Genomic DNA, 27,660 nt, shown 5'->3' with positions numbered 1-27,660 from the left:
TAGCGGGGAATGAAAAGGTCGTCGAAATAAATTTTGTTAAGCATTTTACATACCGGTCAACCTCTGCCGATAACTGCCCTTATAAATGATTATGATTTCCCCTTACAAACCCCCCAAAAAACCTTACAAACACCGTACGAGTCGTACGGTGTTTGTAAGGTTTTTTGGGGGTTTGTAAGGGGAAATCATAATCATTTATAAGGGCAGTTATCAGCAGAGGTTGACAGGTATGATTTTATCTGTTTATCTTTTCTCTATTTTGAAAGAAATGACCGTATCGGCTGCATTGTCTTACGTCAGGGGTCGGGAACCTTTTTGACGAAGAGAGCCACAAACAATTCATATTTTCAAATGTTATTCCTTGTGAGCCATACTACGAATTTAAAAGTCAAAATACATACATGTAAACGAGTGCCTTTTCATTTTTTTTTTGTAATTTCACCACTTTTAAAGTGGAAAAAACTGAATATTTTTTAAGAGCTGTTGCTAATCAATGAGAGGGTGCATTCCAGAAGAGTCTACTGCAAAAAAATGAAGATTAAAGCAAAAAAAATGAAGATTAAAGCAGTTCTAAATGTAATATCTCAGTTCTGTCAACAGCAATTTCCATAGTTTAGCACACAGGTTAGCAAAGAGCCAGATGCACCCATCAAAAGAGCCCCCTGTGGCTCCCAAGCCATAGGTTCCCTACCCCTGTCTTACGTTATGGCGTTTTTGTGCATGCCAAGTCTAATTTGTGCGCATATAAGCCGTACCCTCGATTCAGTCATCTTTTTTAGGGGAAATACGGCGTATATGCGAGGAAATACAGTATGTACATTTCGAAAATATGGATTGCACAATGTAAAATGATGATAGTGATTCACACACACAAAAAAACACATCCAATCAGTCTCTCAATTTGATGAATTGGGACACTTTGACCAATTTTAAAGGCTTTAGTTGGTAGTTGTGTGAGACATTTTCATATAAAGTACACCTCTTCTCTCAAGGACGATGTGGATTTTTTTTTTCCCTTTAGCGCGCTAAAGAAAGGAAGAAGGGGAGAAAAAAAGACAAAACAAAGAAGCTTCCAGTGCCGTGAAATTCAATAGCGGGGAATGAAAAGGATGCTTAGCCGTCGTCGTGCGCTTATTTGGTTAGCAAAAAAAAAGAAGAAGAAGAGAAGTGCTACGGAATCCAGCGTTTTGGGGATGTGAGCTAGAAATGGAGACGGAATTAAATAAATACCACGGACTTTTTATTCAGGCACGTTCAACCTGGAGACCACCTAGCGTGGTTGACGTTTCGCGTTACTTGGCCCGCAGATTTTTTGCTGGCTCATGGAAATACAGTCCAACTGCAGACTCCTACACGGGATGGGATAATTACGTCTCAAGACGAGACGCCGTAAACGATTAAAAGTCGAAGATGCCGTCGTCACGTACAAGTCTGACGGTAAAAAATGGAGGCTAAAGTACCGTATTTTCTGTCATATGCGCCGTATTTGTCCCTAAAAATAATGATGACTGAATCGAGGGTACGGCTTATATGCGCATAAATTAGACTTGATGTGCACGAAAATGCAAGGTGGTAAAGACAAAACAATGCGGCCGATACGGTCATTTATTGCTAAAAAAGATTTGATAGAGCAAGGGTGTCAGGCCCGGTTGGTTCGCGGGCCGCATTAACGTGAACTTGATTTCATGTGGGCCGGACCATTTTAGATATAATATTTAGATTTTTTTTAAATAAATGGATTAAAAGCAACATTAAAAACAATGTTTATTTGAGTTTTTTTTCTTAGTAAGGGAAAATTTCTTTTAATCATTTGTTTTTCATTTAAAAAAGAAACCAATTTTTTTTAAATTATTTTCCATATTAAAGTGGAAAACAGAAAATATTTTTTTTAGATATTACAACATGATTTTTGAACTAAAAATACAGAAAAAATGGATTAAAATATGAAATTATTATTTTAAAGGGGGAAATCAGGAAATATAATATACAACCATAATTTTCAATTTAATTTGATCCTAAAACAGAAAGTCGACACTCATGATTTACTTTCCCGGGCCACACAAAATGATGCGGCGGGCCAGATTTGGCCCACGGGCCGCCAATTTGACACCTGTGATGTAGACCAAGGGTGTCAGACTCGGGTTGGTTTGCCGACCGCTTTAACGTCAACCTGATTTCACGTGGGCCAGACCATTTTAGATATAATATTTAGATTTTTTTTATAAATGGTATTAAAAGAACTGGATTAAAAGCCCTGAATATTCCGTTTTTTTATAGATCTAAAACAATGTTTATTTTAGCTTTTTTCAAATATATTTTTAGATTTTACAAAATGATTTTTAACTAAAAACACAGAAAAAAATGAAATTATTGATTTAAAAGGGGGAAAATCGGGAAATATAATATACATCTATAATCTTCATTTTAATTTGATCCTAAAACAGAAAGTCGGCACTCATGATTGACTTTCCCGGGTCACACAAAATGATGTGGCGGGCCAGATTTGGCCCCCGGGCAGCCACTTTGACACCTGTGTGATAGAGGAAATTGACTGCTTTTTTGGATAGTTGGAGAATCGTTCCAGTCTGGTTTTGTTGGTCCTGTTTTTTGCTCGGATTGTCGATTGGTTTCATTTGGTGGGTGCGGTCGTCAGTTGGGTGTTTTGATTGTGGTGGATGGTGTTTCACATCTGGTTTAGCATTTTTAATTCGCCTCTCAAGCAAGTCGTGGTCTTCAAACTAAGATTTCAAACCCTGTTTTGGGTTTTAAGGCAAGTTTACAACTGGGAACGACATGGGATGAGGATGTCAAATTCGGGTTTCACGCTAGTTTTACGTCTGGGATTGCCCGGATCTTTCAAAAAAGTGGCTTTAGTTGTTTTTTTATTGGGTTCTTAGGACTTCCTTGACCACGTGGCAACAGAGGCCTAAGTAGCTAACGTTTATCACATGCTAGCGAGCCGTTAGATGTTAGCTAAAAATGCTATGAGAGTCTCTATCTGTAAAACACGCGCCGTCGTAATCGATCTTTTACCAAAAGCTCAACTTGTAATCGTTACATCACCCACACAAAATCCAAAGCGTCTCCTGGAATAAATTCATTCCATTTGAGATGTTTCGCTACAATCCCGCCGCGTGGTCTGAAAAAACGAGTCCAAGCTCCCAAAGCGGTATTTTGTGATTGACGGCGCCGCGTTGAACGTTCCCCGCGATTGTTCCATCCGTATTTCTTCGGGGCGCCGTCATGTTTCCACTTGTCCTTCGCCGTTTTCTCCCCCTTCTTTTCTGTAGTGATTTAGCAGGGATTATTTTTACGACTTTGAAATCCTCCCGCCCCTTAAATCATCGGAATCCAAAAATCCCGCAACCCCCGCGCCGGCCGGGATCGGCGGCGTTCTGGATGAAGGGCAGGAAGCGGTTTCCGCGTCTTTATAACGGACCGGTGGCTCGCGACCCAGCTGCCGCGTGACTGATGGATTCCGCGTGTAATTATTGCCACCTTGTTGTTTTATTGGGTTTTTAAAGCGTTGGCGTTTGGAGGCGGGCTTTGGAGGGGAGCGCTCGCCAATAAAATCGCTTGAATTATTTCGATCAGGGTGTAATTGATATCACGTGTGGACGGATAACGAGACGCAAAGATGACAGCTGAGGCGTGGCCTCAATTTTGACGTGACGCGATGTCGCTTTGTGAAAATGGCGGTTGAAAGACACACTTTAAATCTGGTAGGCTTATGTGGTATTGTTGGTTTTGATCCAAAATGAAGGACGCCTACCCCATGTTGTACAGTACTATCATACCTTGTATATTATATACCGTCACGGCAAGCACCCCCCCAAGCTTTATGCAGATAAGCGGAACGGAAAATGAATGTTTGTCCAATTTCCCGCTCAGTTTAGGACACAGGTTTCAAACTGTTGGTAGATCTAGTTCTTATTTTAATAGAAGCATTACTCTCTTTTTTTAACAGTTTTTTTAAATGTTAAAAATATATATAATTTTTACACATTACTGCTATTTTTTTTGAAAATTAAATGACTGAATCAGAAAAGAGAATTTGTCTTTTGTTTTCAAGTTAAATACAAAAATGAATGAATCAAAGGTTAAAACAATACAGTAATCCCTGGAATATTGCAGTTAATTGAAAAATTGCCAAGTAGGGTCACCCCTATTATAACTTTTTTTTCTAGTGCTGAGTCTTGCGCTTAAGAGTTTTAGCGTGGATTTTAGCATTTTTATGAACTTTAAAAAATATATTAACTTATTAATGACCTATTTATTTATGTATAAAATGAGTTTTGCTGTGTCTGTATTCTCACCCTCTTGCTACTGTGACAGTGAAATTTCCCAAATACGGGATAAATAAAATTATCCAATCCAATATAGTTTTTTTTAAATAATAGCAGAAAAAAATCGCTAAGTAGTGAAGACGCAATAATCGAGGGATCACTGTACTTAGTTTCCAACTATTTTAAATGGAAGGAATTTTTACTGTTTAGGCAAAATGGAATTCAGACATTTCTGTAAAGAATTCGAGAAGTATCAAAATAACTGGATTAATTTTCAAATCCGTCAATGAATCGTGACAGGCTACTCGCTATACGTCCAATCCATTTCGTCTGGGCTCTCCGTCAAAAGGGATTGGATATCTAGCGCCGTTTTTTTTGCGAGCTAATTAGCAAACACTTGGCTCGGCCCTCCGAAGGAAACGGCGAACACGATATACCCTACCACCAAGCCGACTTTGACACCCCTGGTTTAGGGTTTCCAACCATGGATTAGTCTTCCAGATGAGGTTTTCAGACCAGAACGAGGTTCCAACGCTGCTCAAAACTGACTCGCGATACAACACCTGCGCACTTGTCAACTCCAGCAGATGGTACGGCGGCGTTTTTTTTTCTTCCCTCCACTCTTGTAATCATTTCACGGGCCATCTGCTTTGACAGCACGGCGGCGCAAGCTAATTAGCCAGTCGTTAGCCGCTAATAATGCTAATAACAACACGTGGCTAAAATAAGCGTGGGAGGAAAAGAGGGTGTTTTGCTCCAGTGACGTTTACTGGCCGTGACTTTCCAAGTGTGCGTTGCGTGCCTTTCGTGGGTAACTGGGTAACCCCTCTGGCCCTTCGGGGGGCCCCCCCGCACCACCTTGCCTCCTCAACACCTGTGTTTACTTTGGGGCCGCCGGAGCACCCCCCACACAACCTCCACCCCTGTGTGACCCGCAACAAAATGGAGCACGCCTGCAGTCTGCACTTATGTGCTGCCCCTGCACTTTTTTTTTGTTCATTTTCTTTTTTTTTCAACCCCCAGCACACAAACTAACACAAATTAATCTCAAAATTTTTTTTTTTTTTCAGTGAGAACTGGAATTTGTCGCCACTTCAGTGTTATCAGGCAGAATTTTAAAATGGCGTCCTGAGATGTTCACTCAAATGGGTTTTTAAAAAATAGTAGATTTCTTTTAAATGGACTGAATTTTGGAGTGTGTGTTGCATACCTGTCAACCTCTGCCGATAACTGCCCTTAAAAATATTATGATTCCCCTTACAAACTCCCAAAAAACCTTACAAACACCGTACGAGTTGTACGGTGTTTGTAAGGTTTTTTGGGGGTTGTAAGGGGAATCATAATCATTTATAAGGGCAGTTATCGGCAGAGGTTAACAGGTACGGTGTTGTTTCTTGAAGAGTCTTAAGATGCGACACTTTTTTAGCTAAAAGCCAAACGTGGATGATAAATCATGAATTGTCTTAAAATTTCCTCGCGTTTAAGCTGTATTTGTCGCTAAAAAAATGATGACTGAATCGAGGCTACGGCTTATATGCGCATAAATTAGACTTGACATGCACGAAATTGCACGGTGACAGACAAAACGCCATAAGGCCCGACAATGTGGCTGATAGGATCATTTATTTAAAAATAGAGAAAAGATAAACAGATAAAATGCTTAACTAAATTTATTTTGATGTCTGAATGAAATTCAAGAAAAAAAAATGTATCTTGCAAAAAACTCGCTTGTGCCTGCCTTTGCTCGCTCAGGGCGCCGCCATCTTACCTAGGGATGACAAACTAGACCGCTACGGACACACTTCCTGGTTGTACTGCTCACCTGACCTCCCTTTTGAATTTGCAATTCACCAGACGATCCTTTCAATTCATATAGTATCTCAGAAATAGCACGTGCGATGATTATTCTTAAGATTTTCCCTTCAAAGTAACACATTTGTACTCCCTATTAAAACCATGAATATGGAGGTGAAAACTGAATCAGGGGGCGGCTTATACGCGAGAAATTGTCAAATTCAACCATTTTAAGGGTACGGCTTATAGGCGGAGGCGGCTAATATGCAAGAAAATACGGTAAGTGTTGAAAACGAACGACTAAATAAAAACAGTGAATGGCATGTTATGACGCCATTATGTTAAAAGTCGTATCACAACAGTTACATTCATGAACCGAATGTACTCAAATGCCCGTTCTACTTTCACAGGACGATAGCGAGCTCGGGATACGACATCTGCGACGACTTCCTGAAGGCGCTCGCCGAGCGAGAGGAAGCCAACCGCGCTGGAAAAATGACGGTGGGTGACATGTGAGTTGACTTCATTCCACTTGTTTATTTACCCTGGGAAAAGAGAGTTATAGTTCTGGGTAAAATGTATAAATCGAGGCCATCTTAGCGTGTAGACCAGACATGGCCGCAACAATTGAAAAATTGCGAAGTAGGGTCACCCCTATTATAACTTTTTTTTCTTCAGTGCTGAGTCTTAGTAGCAAAAGTGGGTTCCGCTTACGAGTTTCAGCGTGGATCTTCACATTTTTATGAACTTTAAATAAAAAATAAAAAAAATCTAATAAATAAATTAAAATACAGATTTTTTTCTAGTCGCAAGAAAGAGGAAAGGGGAGTGGCTTCCACTTGCGAGTTTTAGCGGGGATTTTCACATTTTTATGAACTTTAAAAAAATAAAGATAAATAAAAAATAATAATAAATAACTAAATATGTAAAAATACAAAAATATTTTTTTTCTTCAGTGCTGAGTTTTAGTTGCAAGCGCAGGAAAGGGGAGTGGCTTCCGCTTGCGAGTTTCAGCGTGGATTTTTAGATTTTTATGAACTTTAAAAAAATAATAATAAATAAATAAATTAATAAATAACTAAATAAATAAAAATACCATTTTTTTCAGTGCTGACTTTTAGTCGCAAGCGCAGGAAAGGGGAGTGGCTTCCGCTTGCGAATTTCAGCGTGAATTTTTACATTTTTATGAACTTAAAAAAAAAAAAAATAAATTAATAAATAACTAAATAAATAAAAATACCATTTTTTTCAGTGCTGACTTTTAGTCGCAAGCGCAGGAAAGGGGAGTGGCTTCTGCTTGCGAATTTCAGCGTGGATTTTCACATTTTTATGAACTTAAAAAAAATATATATATATAAAAAAATAATAAATAACTAAATAAATAAAAATACCATTTTTTTCAGTGCTGACTTTTAGTCGCAAGCGCAGGAAAGGGGAGTGGCTTCCGATTGCGAATATCAGCGTGCATTTTCACATTTTTATGAACTTAAAAAAATAATAATAATTAAAAAAATTGAATAAATAACTAAATAAATAAAAATTCATTTTTTTTTCTTCAATACTGAGTTCTAGTCGCAAGCGCAGAAAAGAGGAGTGGCTTCCGCTTGCGAGTTTTAGCGTGGATTTTCACATTCTTATGAACTTTAGAAAGAAAAATGTTTTGAAATAATTAATAGCAGAAAAAAATGGGGAATCTGCAATAAGTGAGGATGCGATAATCGAGGGATTACTGTAGCGGGGCCCGGCAAGAGGGAGGCGCCGTCGGCCCACGCTGGCAAACGCCACACTTCCCGTTCGAGGAAACACTCGCTGCCCGCCGTTCGCGGTCCACGGCCCTGGATGTCCGGGACGGACGCGTCCGACTGGAATGTCGGGCGCGAGAGGCGGAGGAGCCGCATAGTTGGACACGGCCAGTAAAAACAGAGAAAAGCCGCTGTTGGGACAAGGACGAGCCGCGGGACATTGGAGGTGGCTTTTGGATTGGAGGTCGCCCGGTGCTTTTGGGGACGTAGCCATCATTCCGTAAACATTTGGAGTAGAGAGTGCCAGATGATTTACACATTACGTTTTGAAAATCTTTGGTTTATTTAGTGAGAGATTATTTCTGCTGCGCAAGGTCACATGCATTTTTGTGGGTGTTTTTTTGGGGATATTTTTTTTACTCTATGTATGGGTTATTTTCAATCTTTTCTATTGCTACAAAGTTTATTTGAGCCGTCGTTCGTTATGACTTTATTTCAATTTGGCATTTTATTGAAAAGACTCCCTACATTGAATAGAAAACAATACAAATTTAAATATTGTATGAGCCAGAGTTGCCAAATACTAAAACTATTGCATAGTTTACGACCCCACTTTTCACCAAACTACTAAATACACATGTATCAAAACTTGTTTGTGTTTTTTGCAAGAATTAACTACTGAAAAATAGAAACAATTTGATTTTAAGGCAATTTTAAGGGTGCGACTTGTATGCGGAGACGGCTAATATTCAAGAAAATACGGTAACTCATTTCATTTAATATATTGCATTCTTCGACAATATTTTGATGTACAGTAATCCCTCAAATATCGCGGTTAATGTAGACCAAACATGGCCGTGACCATTGAAAAATTGGTAGGGTCACCCCTTATTATAACTTGTTTTTCTTCAGTACTGACTCTTAGTAGCAAAAGTGGGTCCCGCTTACAAGTTTCAGTGTGGATTTTCACATTTTTATGAACTTTAAAAAAATATATATATATTTTTTAAATAATTAATAGCGGTGGAGCGAGTGGTTAGCACGTCGGCCTCACAGCTCTGAGGTTCTGGGTTCAAATCCAGTCACGTCCATCTGTGTGGAGTTTGCATGTTCTCCCCGGGCCTGCGTGGGTTTCCTCCGGGTACTCCGGTTTCCTCCCACATCCCAAAAACATGCATGCTAAGGTGATTGGACCCTCTAAATTGCCCCTAGCGAGGATTGATTGGTTGTCCGTCTCCTTGCCCTGCGATTGGCTGGCCACCGATTCAGGGTGTGTCCCTCGCCTCTGGCCCGGAGTCAGCTAGGATAGCCTCCAGCACCCCCTGCAACCCTAATGAGGATAAAGCGGTTCAGAAAATGAGATGAGATGAGAATAGCGTGAGAAAAAAATCGCCAAGTACTGAATTTCCGATAGGTGAAGCCGCCTTAATCGATGGATTCCTGTAATGCCGCCCTCTAGAGGCTCACGTCAGTCCTTACAGTAGTTTACAAAGTGGAATTTCACAGACAAGCTTGGCAAAAAAACAAAGGTCCCCATTTCCATTGTATTTAATGGTCTGTGAGCTCTCTAATGTATATGTTTACGCTCTTTATGTGCCGTGTTGCTTGACCGGCGCTGTGTTATTCTCCCTGGAAATGTCATCAGCGAGCCTTATGGAAGCACTTGAGCCGCCGGCCGGGCTGCTTATCTTCGTAGCGTTCCCGCTAACGCATTCCCGCTAACGCATTCCCGCTAACGCATTCCCGCTAACGCATTCCAGCTCTTCATCCCTTCCCCGGCGGCCTAATGCAAAGCAGTCGGCTGCTACCAAACACACACGCTCACTTTTTCCACCATTTTTCACGCCGCTCTCCGTCTTCATAACAAATGATATTATTCGGACGGATTTTTCTATAAACCCGGACTATCGGAACGGTGAGCGCGTTAAGGCGCTGGCCATCCATCACCCCGAATGGCAGAATGAGAAGAAGCCTTTTATATTTGGGCTTTTAAAAGATGAGGGAAATCTAACGGCTTGACCGTGACCAAGGAGGCGGGGCTAAATAATACGCATGGTAGAATTCCAAGGCTAAACCCGCTGTTTAAAAAAGAAAAAAAAGTATATATACATATATATGTACAGTAATGGCGTCTTCGCTTGCCGCAAATTCAATACTTAGCGTTTTTTTCTGGTATTATATTGTAAAAAATGTAATTTTAAAAAAAAGTTCATATAAATGTGAAAATCCACGCTGAAACTTGTAAGCGGATGCCACTCTTGCTACTAGGACTCAGCACTGAAGAAAAAAATCAAAGTTAAAATAGGGGTGACCCTAATTGGCAATTTTTCAATTATCATTTTTTATCCATTTTGTGTTTTTAGTTCAAAAATCATTTTGTAAAATCTAAAAATATATTTAAAAAAAAAGCTAAAATAAACATTGTTTTAGATCTTTAAAAAAACGGAATATTCAGGGATTTTAATCCAGTTCTTTTAATCCATTTATTAAAAAAAAAATCTAAATATTATATCTAAAATGGTCCGGCCCATGTGAAATCAAGTTGACGTTAAAGCAGCTCGCGAACCAACCCGAGTCTGACACCCTTGCTCTACATTAACCGCGATATTCGGGGATTACTGTAAATTGCTAATTTGCTAATGGATAATTGAAACTGGCAAACTGGATTTTTTTTTTTTAAATGTCTATTTGCTTCTTTTATAAAGACTTTTAGATTTTTCCGCACTCTTACTCGTTTCATCCGCTCCAACTTTTTGAGCACTTTTCCATCTCCCGTGTAGGAATTTGTCCGCCGGTTCCCGCGCATGGCGTCCTACGCCCCGAGGGGACGCGGCACACATAAAGGAAATGTTTGTCTTTTGGGGTTGGGGCTGCTGGCGTATTGATAAGCTCCTGTCACGATAGATAATAAGCTGCTCGCTCATGCGGCCGGCGGATCAAGTGTAGCATTGAAATTAAAGAGGAATTCCCAGCGCTATTGCGTTACCGCGCGGCTGTGTGCTTCCTTTGTGGCCGCCACGGGCGCTAAAAACGCCACAATGGCCGGCTCCATTTCAAAGGCAAAAAGGTGCCGGGCTATCGGGTGACCTTGACTCCAATCGGTCGTTTCGGGGAGGAATGGGTTCGGACGTCCGATTCTTTGAGTCCGTCAAGTGAAATTTTAAGCGACAAATCAAAAGGGAGGTCGTGTCAAAAATTTGGTTTGCGGTACAGGAAATGGAAATTGGCGTGTAGAGGACTTTGAGAATAAAATTGGATTCTTGTGGATGTAGTTAAAGCAAGTTTATTGGCTTTTTTATTGTTAGAGAAGGTGGAAATTGAGGAAATGTATTCAAGATGAAGTTAAACATTTTGAATTTTTTTGGACAAGTTAGCATATCCGTTGTGGCTTTCCTGTGAAACCGGTCATTTCAAAGTAAAATAAGTCAAATCATTCAATTTGTCGCAGGTTAGGTTTGCAGAAATGTAGTTTATTTGTCTTGGATGTTTACAAAAATGGCAGTGTTAGATTTTATTTAACACATTTTCACCTAAGCATCTTAGGTACAGAATATTGATTAGGGTCAATATCATAACTTCCTTATGATATTGACCCTAATCATGTGATTTTGATTCATACAGTATCTCAGAAATACCATGTGCGATGATTTTTCTTATTGATTTTTCCTTCAAAGTAACACATTTGTACTCCCTATTAAAACAATGAATATGGAGGTGATAATTTGGAATCAAGGGCGGCTTATACGCGAGAAATTGTAAAATTCAACCATTTTAAGGCAATTTTAAGGGTGCGGCTTATACACTGGGCCGGCTTATATGCGAGTAAATACGGTACTTCTCAGCCTTTATAAAGTTTGCATTATCTCCCCTGTGCCAGCGTGGTTTTTGTCCGGGTACTCCGATTTCCTCCCACATTCCAAAAACATGCATGTTAGAATGATTGAATGCCCCAAATTTTGCAGGTTGGTATGAGTGACTGTGTGTTTGTCTCATTGTGCCCCGCGATTGGCTGGCTATCAGGCTGTAACGACCGTTAACACAGGTGCCAAGATGGCTGCAGTTTGACCGTTTAATGACCCAGTCGCATTTTGGTTATGTTCCGCGTTTGTGGATCGCGTGTTTCCGTGGAAATCCATCGAGTGATTTCCACAGACTTGACGTGCGTCTGGCGTGCAAGTTCAGGTGACCTCGGGAAAAACGGAGGACTGCCTGCGATGCGTCTTTTGGCCCGGCGTGCGTCAAGGTCACGCGGCGAAGTAATCTTGGAGGCTCCGGCGCTGCCATCCATCATCATTTGCGCTCTTGTTATCTTTAGCATTCCTTTAGTTTACACTCACTTTCTAATAGCGGAGGATTAGCGCATTGCTAAAATGAATGTGCCGCTTTTTTGGGTTCGAATCCAGGTCGGTCCACCTGTGTGGAGTTTGCATGTTCCCTCCCGGGCCTGCGTGTGTTTTCTCTGGGTACTCCGGTTTCCTCCCACGTTCCAAAAACAACTAGCTAGGCTAATTGAATGCTAACTTATTCCTAGCGATGAGTGATTGGTTGTTTGTCTCCTCGTGCCTTGTGATTTGTTGAATATAGTATCCTCCGCCTGTGGACTGGGATAGGCTCCAGCACCCCCCGCGACCCTTGTGAGGATAAGCCAAGGATGTCAGACTCGGGTTGGTTCGCGGGCCGCTTTAACGTCAACTCGATTTAATGTGGGCCGGACCATTTTAGATATAATATTTAGATTTTTTTAAATAAATGGATTAAATGAACTGGATTAAAGGGCCTGAATATTCAGTTTTTTTATAGATCTAAAACAATGTTTATTTTAGCTTTTTTTAAATATATTTTTAGATTTTACAAAATGATTTTTGAACTAAAAACACAAAAAAAAATGATTACAAATTACAATTATTGATTTAAAAGGGGGAAAATCAGGAGATTTAATATACATCTATAATCTTCATTTTAATTTGATCTAAAACAGAAAGTCGGCACTCATGATTTACTTTCTCGGGCCGCACAAAATGATGCAGCGGGCCAGATTTGGCCCCCGGGCCGCCACTTTGACACCTGTGGGATAAGCGGTTCAGAAAATGTTGTCTTCGCCATAGACTCACTGGGAACAATTGTTTTTAAACGAAACGCCAGCCATGGTTAATTAAGTGTCCGTGTACTAAGTAGATAACTTAATTTTTTATTATTATTTTTTAAACTAAACTAACAGAAGGAATGTCCTTTATTTATCAACGGAGCGAAACCACCTGCCTCGCGGCCACATGTTACCGTTCACGACGGTGACAAGCAAAAACGTCGGGAATCTGAAAGCTAAACCATTAGCTCAAATCTCTGGTATTTTGGCATTTCGGCACTAGCGCACCGACCGCCGCTCACCTGACAGCGAAGTCGCCATCGGTAGCGCCGGTGTGTTTGCATGCACTTTTTTTTTAGACCTAAATCAAAGCGTGTGTATGTTTCTCATCTTTGCGTCTACATCCAAATGTGTGTTTTGAGTGTGCGAATGTGATTCGCATGGTGTCACGCCATGTAAGTCGTGAGTGTGCGTAAGAGCCTGCGATGCTGTGCACTATTTACTCAGGTGGAATAATACACTTGAGTGTGCGTGGGTGTGTGTGGGGTGATAAAACAAAGAGGATTCCCAAGAATGCGCTCCATATGTCCACCACAGTGGATCAGCCGCGGCTCAGGTGGCAGATTGGATGTCAATGTTTTCACCCCAAATGGATTCCTTCATGGGATTCCACTTCCTTAGCGACGTCCGCGCTCAGGCACGCGGAAGGGACGCCGGGCTAAAGCGCGGCTAGCGGATGCTAACATGGGATAGGAAGTAAAAACTAAATGCGGCCATTTTTCTAATGTCAAATCTTTCACTTTGAACGGGGTTTGCTACATAAAATCATCTATATTTAATATCTGTCGGCCAGAAACTGACCGCTTAAGCTGTAATGAAATTAGCTCGATTGTGACATAGCAAAAAATATGTTTCACCACAGCACACAAAAATGCGGCCGTTTTTCTAATGCCAGATAGCCAAAATCTTTCACTTTGAAAGATTGCTACGTAAAATGATCTATATTTCATATCTGTCGTCACCAAATGACCGCTTAAGTTGTAATGAAATTAGCTCGATTGTGACATAGCAAAAAATAAGTTTCACCAAATATTTCTTTGTCAGCAACAATCGATACAAATTTGAATAACTCTGTTTCACCTACTGTTTGCGACATGTCAAAATTAGCCTTTTTTAGCCTACAGGTTAGCTTACACAATGGAAACGCTATTGTGAGGGGGATTGGGATTCGAAGCGCAGCTAGCAAATATGCTAACATGGGATAGAAAGCACACAAAAAATGCGGCCGTTTTTCTAATGCCAGATAGCCAAAATCTTTAACTTTGAAAGATTGCGTAAAATGATCTATATTTCATATCTGTCGGCCACCAAATGACCACTTGAGTTGTAATTAAATTAGCTCGATTGTGACAGCAAAAAATAAGTTTCGCCAAACGTTTCTCTTTGTCAACAGCAATCGATAGAGGTTTTTTTCTCTACTAAAATTTGAATAATTCGGTTTCATCTATGTTCTACTGTTAGCAACATGTCAAAATTAGCCTTTTTAGGGAAGATTTAGCCTACAGGTTAGCTTACATGGCCAATAGAAACGCCTACGAGATGCTATGCTTGCTAAGTGTGGCCTTGCTTCGCTTGGCTTTTTCATACCCGTGTTAGCATTTCTTAGCCACGTTAGCCTCTGCCATTGTTTGCCATGCGTTTGAGGACAAAGGCACGTTGAGTTTATAGGTTATCTTTGAAGTCGAGCTGTTGAAAGTGATGAAACTTTAACGAGCTGCCAAAAGGGCGGAATAGCGCGCACCTGTGTTTGTCCACAGAACAATCCATCACTTATTTATCTTGTCTGTCAATACCACGTCACGCGACCATGCTTTACGTGGTCCAAAAGCCGATATCAGACCACCAAAACATTGTCTTAGAAAACCATATTCTCAGCAATATGCTCACGCGGGGCCGTTTCCTGCTGTGAGCGAAACATTTACAATTAAAATATGATATTTGCTCACATATTTGACCAGAAAAACGTGACACTTCCCAATGTGAAGACTATTTAGTCAAAAAAGACAATAGAATAAGGTGGCAAGTCCCATTTCCACAGGCTAGTTTTTGTCCAAAACGCCATATTTATCCATTTTATCTCCATTTATTCACACAAACACTATATTACACCGCAAAAACGATTCCTATTTGCTGTGTCAACACGGCTTATCCAGATGCTTTCACGCGCTGTTTATGTATGGCTCCAAACATGACCTGTCAAGAATCCTCAAACAGGAAGTCCTGCACTTTGCTCCAATCTTGGACATTTGCATGAATATTTGGACCACTACGCCGTGCTCGCCTTTGATGTTTCCCCGCGGCAAAAAGCTGCCAATTTTCCTTCTAAAAGCCACGTGCCGGTCCAGATAAACCTTGAAGCCAGCCTGCTTCCATCTTGTTTATCAGCGACGTATAGGCGCAGCCACCATCTGGTGTCTTTGATAGCGCCATGTCCGTTTGTACTGCAAATCCCAAGTTTTATCTCACCGTAATTGTCACATTGTCTGAAGACTGGGAGACAAAATAGGATGAGATAAAAATATAAAATAAAAAGTACTATATGCCTTGTAAAATGCTGGGCGCGTACGTGTCTTTGATGTTTAGAAAAAGATTTACATAGGCGACTAAATCCTCTGAAATATTTTTCAGATTTTATTCTTCAAACTGATGAGTTCTGTTAATGCAATTTAATGTTTAGAGCACATGTGTCAAAGTGGCGGCCCGGGGGCAAAATCTGGCCCGCCGTGTCATTTTGTGCGGCCCGGGAAAGTAAATGATGAGTGCTGACTTTTTGTGTTAGGATCAAATTTAAATGAAGAGTATAGATGTATATTAAATTTCCTGATTTTCCCCCTTTTAAATCAATCATTGTAATTTTTTAATCAATTTTTTTTCTGTGCTTTTAGTTCAAAAATCATTTTGTAAAATCTAAAAATATATTTAAAAAAAGGTAAAATAAACATTGTTTTAGATCTATAAAAAAATGAATATTCAAGGCTTTTAATCCAGTTCTTTTAATCCATGTATTAAAAAAATCGAAATCTTATATCTAAAATGGTCCTGCCCACGTGAAATCAAGTTGACCTTAAAGTGGCCTGCTAACCAACCCAAGTCTGACACTCCCGGTTGAGAGAATATTTTCCCTAATTAATAGATTATCTAAATTTTAGTTGAAGATAATTCTATTATGTGAACATACTTGTAAAACGTTACCATTTAGGTTTTATTTGCATGTGTCTTTGATAGCGTCGCAAATGACAATCTGTTTGAGATTGTTTTTGGGTAAAGTCTTCAATGAATGTGATATGCGTGTTTTTGATAATCCAAGCTAACGAATGCACTGCTGTCAACATCAAAGACACGTGAGATGCTTTGAACCTGAAATATATATACAGTGTGAATATGGCAAATTCCTTGGCCCTCATTATGTACAATCGGGATTAAAACCCTCGTTCATGTTAGTCATCAAAGAGCAACGCTAAGATACATTAAGCAGACCCACTGTGAGGGTAATTTGGGTCCCAACCCCCCCCCCCCCCCCCCCCCCCAACACGCGTCCTGACATTTTATTAGCCGAATCCTTGGCAATCATACAATGATGGCGGACGGCCTGACGGGGGAATCTGCTTTGTGTCACGCTACAAGGCGGCCATCTTGTGTTTGTTCAAGAGGTGGGACCACTTGACACTGCACCGACAGGTCAAATCCTAAAGAATTTTAAGCCGCTCATTAATGGCCGCCGCGTGCTTGTTTACGCTCACTTTACGGCCGTCCATCAGTGGACGTCACTCAAGGGTTTGGAGCAAGAATCTGTAGCTTTGCTCATTGATTTGCTTGCGATTCGTCAAATTAAAATAGGGGTTATTTTTGTAAAATTGGCATTTTGGGGGGTAAAAATCGGAGACCATCTGAACCCTAAACACGTTTCTGGGAAAAAATACTAATGCATTAATCTTGAACAAATTTAATATAGGCATCAAAGACCATTTTTGCCAATTAAAAAATCAAAGACGATCAAGTTTTTAATAAGGCACTAGTCTTTTGTAAACCTTGACCTCCAAATTGTGAAGCGCACTTTGCTAAAAATGTGTCTCCAATTTACCCCCTAAAATCCAAGACACGCATCTTTGAAAACATCAAAGAGAAATAAACAAGTTTTCCGCAAACCGAAAATGCGAAAAATTCAACAATTCAACATGTTACATTTGGGGAAATTATCCTTTTTTGGGGATATCCAAGACCCCCCTCCACACAGACATCAGCTGCAAGCCCTCATTGAAATGTGCAAATGTTTGTCATTGGCCGCCGCTTTCACTTCCCCGCTAAGGTAAACAACCCGGCCAGCGGCGAGCTCAAGTTCGTTTTCGCTCTCGTAGAGCTCGTTACGCAAATGTTTCCGCCGCGACTTAAGCTCCTCGTTAAGAAGGGAGCTCACCCAGCCGTGTAACGTTTTAACCCGTCAGAAGAGGGGGGCCCTTTCGGCTAAACGCCGCTAATAGCGGCTACTCCAAATAAACACAAAAATGGCATCGGTCGGAGCTAAGAGGCGAGCCGACGGCGACGTCAAGTCCGACGAGTCTCGTTACTTTGCCGTAAAAAGCGGGGTTACGGAAAAAGCTGGCCCCGCCCACGGGTGTGCAGAACTGAAAATATCCGGGTGTTGGTCTCCATCCAACAAATCTTCAAATGAATTAATGTTTTTGGTTAACATGGAAGTTGACGCTAATGTGTTTTGGTAGATAACGAACATCACATGTTTTTGCTCATGTCAAAATGACAGATTAAAATTGTAAATCAACCGTGTCTTGTAAACCTCAAAGACACTTGCGATGAAACTATTGTATCTCAATTTAATGACTGTAATAAGTGTTTTTTTCAGTTTACAATCCAACAGTCGTTGATGTTTTTTCCATCAAAGTAAAAACTCTATTCATCAAAAACAGCTGTGTCTTTGATCATAGTCCTACTGTACTTGCGCATGTGTCTTTGAAAAAAATCTGTAAGAATGATTTTGACTGACTCTAATATCACCAAAACTACTGTTTTTAAGCAACGTATCAAAAGGCAATATATAAGAAAGATGCGTCAAAATAATAGTAATAATCAATATTAAAAAACTGATTTTCATAGTAATTTCATAAATTATGGGATTGGACATCCAAGTGTTGGTGGTCCGAGTGTGAATGTTTGTCATTGTTGCGACTTGTTTGCTGCATAGCAGCGCTAAGGCCAAGGCTAACGCTAACGCTAAACCTAAAGCATCCGTCAACGCAGGTGCGTGCGTCACCATAGCGACGGGTCAAAAGAATTAACCTGAAGCTCGCCGCTTTTGTTTAGAGGCTCCGCCCACACTCGACTTGATTTTGGATGGCTGGCTTTGGTATGTTTGACATTTCCTCGTTTGTCCACAAAAGGGACACTTAGCATTCTTTCACGCTTTTCCTTTGTTTTGGCACTTTCTCTTGCCACCGCGCCGCCGGGCTTTTATTTTGAAATTGCCATTCCTTTAGCAGAAATGAGATATTCTCGTTTTTTTTACACGTTTTGGTACCTCGCAGCTATTCAAATGATAATGTTGTGTATTTTGATGACTGATTATTTCAACATTTTCAGAAAGTGTGCTCACTTTTTTGCTAGCGTTGTGATTGGGCCGTGAATGTCACTCAAGGATGGCCGCTGACCCCAAAAACATCCTGAAGTGATTATCAGGCTAGCGGTCCCGTCGTTGGTGGCTTCTGGTTCTGGTCTAGTCCTAAATCCGTCCTCCTTCAAAGCATTTCATCTTAAGCCTCCTCCTTCTATCTTTCTACCGCTTAACCTTTAATTAGCGTTGCGGACTGACATTTAAATAAATGAGGATCTGGGCTAAATTTTACCGTGGTAATAGAGGGGCTTAAATTGCTATTGCTAGAGTTAGCCGTCAGGAAATGCTATGCTTATTCTAAGAAGTTATTTTGTTTTAACATTAGTTCGGCACTGGATGACAAAATATAAAAAATCGTATTCAATAGTTAAATTAGTAAAGGAAATGTTTTGTTTTAGTGCATTTTTTTATTAAATCATTTTTATATATAAGCATGTCAGTAGTATGTATGTAGGAAATAAGTTTAATGCGGTCTCACTTTAGCAATCGAATAAAAGCAAGAGTGATAGAACAAAACATTTTATTCATAGTAAATAGTATATTTTAATCAAGACTAAACTAAACCAACTAAATCATTCATTTCTGGATCGAGAGTTCTTCTTAAAAAAGAAAAAGTTAGCCTTTTAAAATTCCGTAACTTAGCATCATTGATCCAGAAGCTGAATTTTTTCATGTTGTAGTTTGTTTGTCTTTGAACGGTCTCTTACTGTATGGTAATTTACCCAATCAGTGGTTTTGTCAATAGACGAGAGGCTTTTTCTTAGTTTTCAACTCAAAAAAAATATTTCCTTATCTTCCAATTCCTTAACGAAATCGAACCCGCTAGCATTTTGTTTGCAAGTCAGATGACGTAAAGATGAGTTCACCAAAAACTTGTCAGATGCTTTAACTGCTCTTTACACAACTGCCCTACAGGCGACTTCTGGAATAAATATACTTTCTGTGTAAAACGTTAGCCTGCGTCACATTAGCCACTTTGATGTGTTAATGATGTTTCGCTCAATTTAACATCATCAGGATAATCTGCAAAATATTTAGCCTGGTAATTTGGCCAAACCCACAGTCTTTGAAGACGTATTTGTTTTGGGTCACGGTAGGATTAAAGCACTCGTTTGGATCCGTACACGGAAGGATCAAGTCTTGGATCAAAGACGGTTGCAGGACCAAAAGTCTTGGAGTCTTAAAGACACCAATAGTACCAGAGCTTGGAGACGACCATAGTTAGTTCCTGGATGACTTTTCAAAATTTTGCTCATCCTCCACTGCAAGATTTTGTACCCAAAAATTCCAAGACCTCAACAATGGCTGGCTCTAGAGGTGACTGTGTAGTTCCCTTCAAAAACAATGCTAAATTAGCCAAAGCATGACCTGGAATTCAATACCAATTAGCTTAGGTGAACTCCCATCTTAGAACCTCTTGGCCAATCATCTTAAAGCCTGGCTATTTGACCAACAAAATTGCAGATTTGGATTCAAAGCTGGTCTAACTAGATCAGGGGTGTCCAAACTTTTATTTTTGGAATGTGTGAGGAAACCGGAGTACCCGGAGAAAACCCACACAGGCCCGGGGAGAACATACAAATTCCACATAGGTGGACTGACCTGGATTTGAACCCCGGACCCCATAGCTGTGAGGCTGGCAAGGCAAGGCCAAAAGTGTCGAGTCACTCAAAGAAGAAGAGGAACGAGTTCTGTTCTGTTCTGAACTTTGTCGTCCCGTGTTTGTGCAGAAGTAAGGTCGGGTCAGTGGTGGGTCAACTCCTTCCCATCAGCCCCGCTGTTTTTTTCACCCTCTTTTCTCTTTGCTTCTGTTTTCCACACCTGAGTTCCAGCGAGGATTCTTTTACTGGTCTTGGCAGCCATCGCGCCCTTTGCGCTGTTTGTCCTCCATGTTCTCAAACAAATTGTTGCCGTACGCCTACGCCAGGTCCACGTTTTTGGAGGTTTTGACACCTCGGCCGCCGGATGGCAAATTCCCAAAAAGCTTCCGTCCGTGTCGTCATTTCGCGTTAGCCCAACGCGCTAGGTCACAGGTGTCAAAGTGGCGGCCCGGGGGCCGAATCTGGCCCGCCGCATCATTTTGTGCGGCCCGAGAAAGTCAATCATGAGTGCCGACTTTCTGTTTTAGGATCAAATTCAAATGAAGAGTATAGATGTATATTAAATTTCCTGATTTTCCCCCTTTTAAATCAATAATTGTCATTTTTTAATCCATTTTTTCTGTTTTTAGTTCCAAAATCATTTTGTAAAATCTAAAAATATATTTAAAAAAGCTCAAATAAAAATTGTTTTATATCTATAAAAAACTGAATATTCAGGGCTTTTAATCCAGTTCTTTTAATCCATGTATTAAAACAAATCTAAATATTATATTTAAAATGGTCCGGCCCACATCAAATCAAGTTGACGTTAAAGCGGCCCGCCAACCAACCCGAGTCTGACACCCGGTCATCGCGTCTGAGGGACGGAAGGTCAGAGATCGACGGCGAAACGCCGGCTAGAACCGGAATTTGACGGATTTTTTGGGTATGAGTCTCATTCGGTCGCTGCTTTCGGTGGCACGTCACCCTCGAAAATAGGTCTCGGTGGCAGATCGGAATGCGTCTACATTTAGGTTAGTGAGTGTTAGCGGTGCGGCTAACAACCTAGCGGCTATTTGTCTGCCTTGAAACATCTGCTGCTGCCGCAACAACAGGAAGGGAGTGCACTGCTTGCGGTGCGTGTGTGTGTGCGTGCGTGTGTGTGTGCGTGCGTATGTGTGTGTGTGTGTGTGTGCATGCCACCTTGTAATTTGTGCCCTGCTGCATTGTGGGTAAGTGCCACTGATGGCTTTATGAGTGTGTTGTCTACGAGGTGAGACTGACAAGCTTAAAAAACATGTCATTTCAAGTTTGGTCTTTCTGCACCATCACCCCAAAAATGATAAACGGGAAACAGAGAGCAACGTTTAGCATTTTATGCTAACACGACATTGTTGTAGTTATTGTTGAGATTGAGAGTTGTTTTTTTAAAGCATTGGATCGTATTGAGCTTTAGGTTTGTACTTGTAAGCGCCACTAGGATCTCAAAAAGGCTCTCAAAATCTGAAAATTCTCTTTAGCCACTACGAAATGTGATTTTTAACATTTGGCAGCTATGGTATGGTAATCCAGTTTTGGGCGATTTTCTTCCCCCTTCCAACCCATTTTCTATTTGGTGTTTCTTATCACACGATCGCCTCAACTGTTGTTTTCAATTGAGGCGCCTGCCTTCTTATGTTGACGCTTTCAACTATGCAGAGGTGAACGCTTACATAAATAATCGTACGATTTCATTACCGTATTTTCTTGCACATATGCTCTATTTGTCGCTAAAAATGATGACTGAATCCAGTGTATGGCTTATATGCGCACAAATTAGACTTGACATGCACGAAACTGCAAGGTGACAAGGACGAAATGCCATGATGCCATGACGCCATGACACCGTGACGCCATGACGCAAGACAATGCGGCCAAAACGGTCATTTATTTCAAAATAGCGAGAATATAAACAGATAAAACGCTAAACAAAATGTATCTTGACGTCTATGAATGAAATTTAAGAAAAAATAAACCGTATCTTGCATAAAATGTGACAAAAACTCACTAATTTGTGCCTGCCATTGCTCGCTCTGGCATCGCATCTTACATAGGGATGACAACCTTGACCGCTACGGACACATTTCCTGGTTGTACTGGTCACATGACTTTCTTTCGGAATGTGCAATCTAGCAATCCATTGATACAGTATCTTAGAAAAAGCACTTACAGTGATTTTTCTTAAGATTTTCCCTTCAAAGTAACACATTTGTACTCCCTATTAAAACCATGAACATGGGGGTTAAAATTGTGAATTAGGCCAACCAGGAAAAACCACCGAGGTCCAGTCACCCTGCGACCGCTCCCGTCGTCCACGTACGACCCTCTCGGGATGACGAACGTTTCTGGCGAGATGGTGCAAACAAGCGGCGTTGGGGGCGCTGCGCCGGCGTCAAACCGCAGGGCGACACCTGCCTGGCACACCCGCTTTTTCACACGCATGTCCTAAATTGGAAGGAGCCAGAAAAGCGCCACAGTCGGACAAGCTTGCCAAATTTCTATTTGGTCGTATCGACCGCTCTCGCGGCAGGGTGAAAATATTTTTTTTTTTTTGCAGACGTCATCATGTAACTCGGCCGTCGTCGTACGTATGTTCCGCCATCTTTGTTTTCCATAATCCTGTAGACTTGAACGATGTACTTGAAATGGCCTTGGCCGAAATATTTGGACCAAATACGAGACAAAGAGGTTCAAAGCAAAAAGCCACGTTCCCGTCGCCAGACGGGAAAATCCATCGAAAAAGCGCCGCCATAATTCCCTTCCCTTTTCCTCGGAGCGGCTATTTCGGTCCCTCGGCTCGCATTCGGCTTCCCACCGGTAATTTAAAAGCCAGCGGAATGCCGGAATGATTGTCGGAGGCGGGGAGAAAAAAAGAAAAGAAAAAAAAAAGATACGGCGGCGAATGGCGTAGGACGTAGTCGCCTGTTATTCCCGAGTTGGTGTGCATACTTTTTTTTTTTTTTTTTTTTACTGGAGTAGGAATGAAATGGGACGAAAAGCACCAAGCCAAAATGTTTAGCATCTTATTTCTTTATTAATTATGGTTATTATTTATTGTCATTATTTATTGTCGTTATTTATTGTCGTTATTTATTGTTATTATTTATTAGTTTGTTGTTGCTATTTGTGCACTTTGTAATTAAGCTTTAAATCTGATTATACTTGTAGAATGACCATAAAGGCATTCAATTCAATTCAAAGTTGAAAAACATCATTCAGGTTGTCATACAGTGTTAGGGAACCTGTGGCTCCGGAGCCACATGTGGCTCTTTAGATGGGTGCCTATGGCCCTCTACGAAGCTATTAGCTAAAATAAGGAAATTGCTGAGTAACAGTAGGAGCATCCCATCGTCACTGTGGCATTGACAATGCCTCTAGCGCAGGGGTAGGGAACCTATGGCTCGGGAGCCACATGTGGCTCTTTTGATGGGTGCATCTGGCTCGTTGCTAACCTGTGAGCTAAAATATGGAAATTGCTGGTGACAGAACTGAGATATTCCATCTAGAACTGCTTTAATCTTCTTCTTTTTTTTGCTGTAGACTCTTCTGGAATGCATCCTCTCATTGTTTAGCAACAGCATAAGAATCTTTGACAAAATATTCAGTTTTTTCTACTTTAAAAGTGGTGAAATTACAAAAAAAAATTGAAAAGGCACTCGTTTACATGCGTGTATTTTGACTTTTAAATTGGTAGTATGGCTCACAAGGAATAACATTGGAAAATATGAATTGTTTGTGGCTCTCTTCGTCAAAAAGGTTCCCGACCCCTGCTCTAGCGCCTTTTTAATCATAATTTTTAATATTTTGAATCTTTAATTCAAGGGTGTCAAAGTTTTTTTTGGTACTTTGGGTTTCATCCGGAGGGTTGTTATGTCTACCAACTATGCTGCCACAATTTAGCGACGAATGAATTGACAGATTTTGCGGTCGTGATGATTGACAGATCATTTTTGGATGTTCAAATGAGTACAAATCTTCTGCAATTATTGATTTAAAAGGGGAAACATGGGAAATATGATCAATTTTAATTTAATCATAAAACAGAAAGTCGCCTCTTATCATTTACTTTCTCACAAAATGATGCGGGCCAACAGAATTCAGAAGCTTTTTATACTTTAAAAGTGGTGGAATAACTAAAAAATGCTCACATATTTTACGTATATTCTGAGTATGGTTCTCAAGGAATAATATTTAAAATATGAATTGTTTATGGCTCTCTCTGTCAAAAAAGTTCACGCCTCCTGTCATAAAGTATGTTACATTATTCTGTTTGCATCATTTACAATTGTCACGTTGATGTTTATATTGATTGATATAGACTTACAATTTACCCGATTATTTTGCGTAATGTAGAATTTTCAATTTCTATTTTTGTCACCATCCAACCGACTAATAAAATATCAAAGATGGAGAAAGAAGTGTCAGAAGGTGGAAATTGGAAAGCCCCCCCAAAAAAATGTACATAGGAAGAAAAGCAGTCTTGTAGTCCGTGATTACCAATGGCCTGTAATTTAAAGTGCGTGGGTTCAAGCCTCTTATTTTCCGACCGCAGTTTCATGGTTTTTTTCAAAGGCAAAAAGCCAGACCAGATCCATTTTGAGGGGGAAGAAGGAAAGCTAACTTCTGTGATGAGGACACCTGCCCGCCATACGTACCACAAACCTCCATAGATACCGTATTTACTCGCATATAAGCCGATTTTGTCAGACAAAAAAATGATGACTGAATCGAGGGTACGGCTTATATGCGCATAAAAAGTCGACCTGCGCTAAACTGCAAGTTGACAATGCCATAACACCATGACGTCATAACGCCATGGCGTCATGATGTCATGACGCCATGAAGTCATGACGCTGTGGCGTAATGATGTCATGGTGCCATGATGTCATGACGCCATGATGTCATGACGCCATGATGTCACAACGCCATGGCGTAATGATGTCATGATGTCACGATGCCATGGCGTAATGATGTCATGATGCCATGATGTCACGACGGCATGGCATCCTGATGTCATGACGCAAGACAATGAGGCTGATATGGTCCTTTATTTCAAAATAAAGAAAAGATAAATGGATAAAACGCTAAATAAAATTTATTTATAGATTAATTTAAAGTAACATATTTGTACTCCCTATTAAAACCATGAATTATGGAGGTGAAAATTATGGGAAAAAAAATTTCAACATGTTGGGTTTGGACTCCTCTGCTAATGGGAGGCTCTCTTTTCGTGACTAGCTCCATCTAATGTTAAAGCAGAGAAGTGCAAAAGAATGTAGGCTGAACCTAAGCTATTTGTGCGGGTTGTACTCAATGATATTTTCATATTTTCTCGTCACTTGAACACCAGATTTATATCAAGACTTCAATTTTGTCAACTAAATGGTAAACAATTGCAAATTAGGACATTTTCAAACCATTATTTGATAGTACATCAAATAAATGCAGACTTTGATAACAAATATTAAATGTCAGAATTGTTTTTTGGGTTTCACCAACCTACGAGTAAACATCAAAGTACACATTTAAATATATATATGCAAAAAAAGAAGTTTGTGTGGACGTCGAGCGGAGATAAAACGCCAGCCAACCGCCTGGTCCTTTTTTTTTTGAAGGGTCCATTTTTATTTTTTTATTTTTTTTGTTTTTCCCCCCTCGCATTTTTTCGACGCACTGCCAAGACATCTGTCTCCCGACACACCCTGTAATTACCAATGCCCGGATAAAAATGGCCTCCCATTATTTCCACGCTGCCGGCGAACGCACGGCCGGAATTCTTTCGATAGAGTCGTCCAAATCCTTTTTTTTTCAGCGTGACCAGATTTTTCAATGTAACAAAGCGTATTTGTTTGGAGATGTCAAAAATAAACGTGCCACAATCGTCATCTGGAGGCTAACACAACATTGCGTTGACAAAAAAACACACGCTAGATTCAAGTTGTTGGATTCGATTTTTGCGAAGGAACGTGGATGTTTAAAAAAAATGGCTGATTCTCAGTGGGCGTGGCATTTTAGATGGATTTATGTGACGTGCTTTAAATAGTTGGGAATTGTGTGTGTTAAAATAACTAAATGTTTGTGATTTTTATTCGTTTATTCATTTTCTGAAGCGCCGGGGGGGCGGAGCCTATGCCAGTTAACTGCATCCTGAATTGGTGGCCAGCCAATCACAGGGCACAAGGAGACTAACAATCAGTCACTCACAATTTAGCCTACAATTAGACTAGCATGCATGTTTTTTGTATTTTTGGGGGTTTTTTGGGACGTGGGAGGAAACCGGAGTGCCCGGAGAAAAACTCATGCAAAATCCACACTGTAAGGACCCACCTGGGATCGAACCTCGACCCCAGGACTGTGAGCCCAACCACTAGACCACCGAATTGTGATTTTCAATAAGTAAAAAACAGACTGGTGAGAAGAATTTTCAAATCAAAGCGTGTGCTTTGATATGGCAAAGTAAGGGTATAAACATTTCAGAATAATAGTCTGAAATGAAAGGGTCAAAACAACACGAGTTAGCTAGCTAGTTCGCTAACAAAGTAGTACGTTTACCTTGCAGTTCTGGGCTCGTAGGTTTTGCTCAGTACAATTTTGGCCTATTTTTTTCTTGCCGAAATGTGCAAGTGTTCATTTTAAATGTGATTTAAAATGCCCCCGTCTACTAAAAGGTAAGAACGTTCGAGTTTCAGGGTTTGTTTACTACTTTTAAAGAGGGAATTTGGAATGGCTTCTCTCCCTCTGTCGCGCTCGCTCGGATTTATGTAACCTTCATCTGGAGGGTCACGACCCCGTGGCGTGTAAGACGAGCGGCCATTTTGTATTGGGTGTCACAAAGAGCAGGAAGTCCACCTGGGACCTTCGCCTGGGGACTGGGGGGGCTCTCCGTGAGGTCACCGCACCTGTTTGGGTTAATTGCCGGCAGGTGACCCAAGAGCCGTTGCCACGGTGACGGCCACGAAAAAAAACTTCATATTAATCGAGGACATCCAGTTGTGAAAGCCAAAAATTGAAAACTTTACTTGACATAAAAAAAAAACTTTTTTGCATCATGTTTTCGGTACTTTTGATCCAATATTTTTTTGGGCCTCACTCGTTTCCTTCTTGTTCTCCCGCAGTCGCTGATCTTCATCCGTGACGCAAACGCTCTCGGACAGGAAGTGTCTGGCTACATCGACTACGCCCACAAACTGCAGACGCATGACTTTGCGCCGTATTTCAGCGGGAGAAAGAAGCTGCTGCCAGGACCTTTGGATTTATGGTGAGTCCAATGCGGGTGGGCGGGCTTTTTCTCCAGGTATATCTCTATTTGCCCCGCCTCCACCCTGACTTTCAGATGCAACCTATGGAGGGTTGTTTGCTTTTGTCTTCCCTTCAAAATATTCCCAAAATGATGCACACAAATGTCTTCACAATAGGATAACGCATGTCCACTTGCCAACAAAAAGTAGTCGGT

General features: G+C 40.7%; 1 protein-coding gene across 1 annotated transcript in view; it reads left to right on the top strand.

Annotated features, from left to right (window-relative positions):
• cfap299 (cilia and flagella associated protein 299) overlaps positions 1-27,660 on the top strand; it is a 40,235-nt gene that overhangs the window by 4,301 nt on the left and 8,274 nt on the right. Inside the window, exons 3-4 of the mRNA XM_077601220.1 lie at positions 6,491-6,581; positions 27,323-27,465. Coding sequence (XP_077457346.1) covers positions 6,491-6,581; positions 27,323-27,465 — 234 coding nt within the window. The remainder of the gene's footprint in view (positions 1-6,490; positions 6,582-27,322; positions 27,466-27,660) is intronic.

This window comes from Stigmatopora argus, chromosome 5 (genome assembly GCF_051989625.1).
Source record: "Stigmatopora argus isolate UIUO_Sarg chromosome 5, RoL_Sarg_1.0, whole genome shotgun sequence".
Taxonomy (NCBI): Eukaryota; Metazoa; Chordata; class Actinopteri; order Syngnathiformes; family Syngnathidae; genus Stigmatopora; species Stigmatopora argus.
The sequence above is the reverse complement of the archived record's forward strand: the minus strand, read 5'-3'. Positions and strand labels throughout refer to the sequence as shown.